At 62.4% G+C, this 1,719-nt stretch overlaps 2 protein-coding genes across 2 annotated transcripts in view; both read right to left on the minus strand.

Moving 5' to 3' along the window:
• CPSF1 (cleavage and polyadenylation specific factor 1, 160kDa) overlaps positions 1-1,031 on the minus strand; it is a 21,064-nt gene extending 20,033 nt beyond the window's left edge. Inside the window, exon 1 of the mRNA XM_014538699.1 lies at positions 951-1,031. Coding sequence (XP_014394185.1) covers positions 951-1,031 — 81 coding nt within the window. The remainder of the gene's footprint in view (positions 1-950) is intronic.
• A 368-nt stretch (positions 1,032-1,399) lies between these two features.
• The window catches only part of SLC39A4 (solute carrier family 39 (zinc transporter), member 4), a 4,103-nt gene continuing 3,783 nt past the window's right edge, over positions 1,400-1,719 (minus strand). The window contains exon 9 of the mRNA XM_005865092.2: positions 1,400-1,551. Coding sequence (XP_005865154.1) covers positions 1,400-1,551 — 152 coding nt within the window. The remainder of the gene's footprint in view (positions 1,552-1,719) is intronic.

Genomic DNA, 1,719 nt, shown 5'->3' on the forward strand with positions numbered 1-1,719 from the left:
GGGGCCCCCGGCAGGTGCCGCCCGCCGGTGTGGGGGAGCCCCGACCAGCCCGGGCTAGGAAAGCCTCCGGACACATCCCGCGTGGCGTCTCAGCTGTGTTCCCGCCCGCAGAGCAACCTCCGCACCGTGACCACCGAACCGGGCGCTGAAGGCCCAGTCCCCCCACTTCTCCCTGCGCTCCCCCCAGCACAGCGGTCTTCTCCTGACCTTGCTCCCGTCCCGGGCATGGCGCAATCGTCCACTTTGAGGGCCTGGAGCCAGGACCGCACACAGCTAAGCGGACCTCTCCTCCCCTGGTAGGGAGTCGCCCCAGGTGCTCGGATAGGCCTGGGCCTTAGAAACGGAATCATAAGAAATAAAGAAAATACAGCCGTAACCGGTTTAGCTCAGTGGATACAGCGTCGGCCTGCGGACTGAAGGGTCCCGGGTTCGATTCCGGTCAAGGGCATGTGTGCAGGAGGCAGCTAATCAATGTTTCTCTCTCATCGATGTTTCTAACTCTCTACCCCTCTCCCTTCCTCTCTGTACAAAATCAATAAAATATATTAAAGAAAATACAGACACACCCAAGAACATGGGATATAAATGTGTTGCATGCAAGTTGGCCACGTGCTCACGTCAGCAACCAGGCTCCCCGTCTGGGCCCGGCAGCTGTGCAGGAGGGGCCCCTGGATGCCAGGGGGTGGGTGACCTCGGAGCCACACCAAACCCCTTCCAGAGTCGTAAGTCCTGGAGCCAGGACTGTGGGGACGTGCTGAGGAGGCAGCAGAGGCAGAACACGAACTCCCACATCCACAGCCCACCGACAGTCTGGTGCCCACATCACAGGGACCAGTGATAACCCAGTAAGGCTGGGCCCACAGGCCGGTCAGACTGGCCGGGCAAGTGCCCCAACAAGGGAACAAGAACTCGTCGTGGGAGAGAGGTGGCCGGTGCTCAGAGAGACGGACCCTGAAGGAGCAGCGTGGGACGGGGGGGCAGCGGTAGGTGGGGTGCAGCTCCAACCCAGGCAGAGGATTCTCCTCCTCCATGAGCGGAGTCGCCTGGAAGGGAGGGGAGGGCTGGAGGCTGGGTGCTGGCTGGCTGCCTGGAAACCCCTGAGCACGGCTCTGTGGGCTGCTCACCAGAGCCCCTGGCACTGCCCCCCTCATGGGCCTTTCTTGTTGGGGACCCTTCCCTCCTCAGAAGGAAGAGCAGATTGGGCAACAAAGGCAGGAATGTCTTTTTTTAAATATATTTTTATTGATTTCAGAGAGGAAGGGAAAGGGAGGCAGAAACAGCAATGATGATTGAGAATCATGGATCGGCTGCCTCCTGCACGCCCCACACGGGATGGAGCCCACAACCCGGGCCTGTGACTGGGAATCGAACCGTGACCTCCTGGTTCATAGCCCAGGATCTACCACGGAGCCGCGGCGGCCGGCCCAGGAATGTCTGGGAACCAGGTTGCCGGGGGATGGGGAAGGGGGTGCTCAGCGGCCTGGGCCCTCCAGGTCCCCGGCTGTAGGTCCAGGGACGGAGCCGGCGCGGGGCCAGGAGCCAGGCTCCAGGCTGGAGAGTGGGGAGGAGGCGTCAGAGGGCGATGTGGTCCTCGTACAGCGACAGCAGCAGCAGGATGGCCCAGCCGCCCAGCAGGCCCACGTTGTGCAGCAGGAAGAGCAGCCAGGGCCTCTGGTCCCGAGTGCTCAGCATGGCCGGGAGCTGGGAGGGGGCATCGGG

The sequence above is a fragment of the Myotis brandtii genome, unplaced genomic scaffold, assembly GCF_000412655.1.
Source record: "Myotis brandtii unplaced genomic scaffold, ASM41265v1 scaffold1956, whole genome shotgun sequence".
Classification (NCBI taxonomy): domain Eukaryota; kingdom Metazoa; phylum Chordata; class Mammalia; order Chiroptera; family Vespertilionidae; genus Myotis; species Myotis brandtii.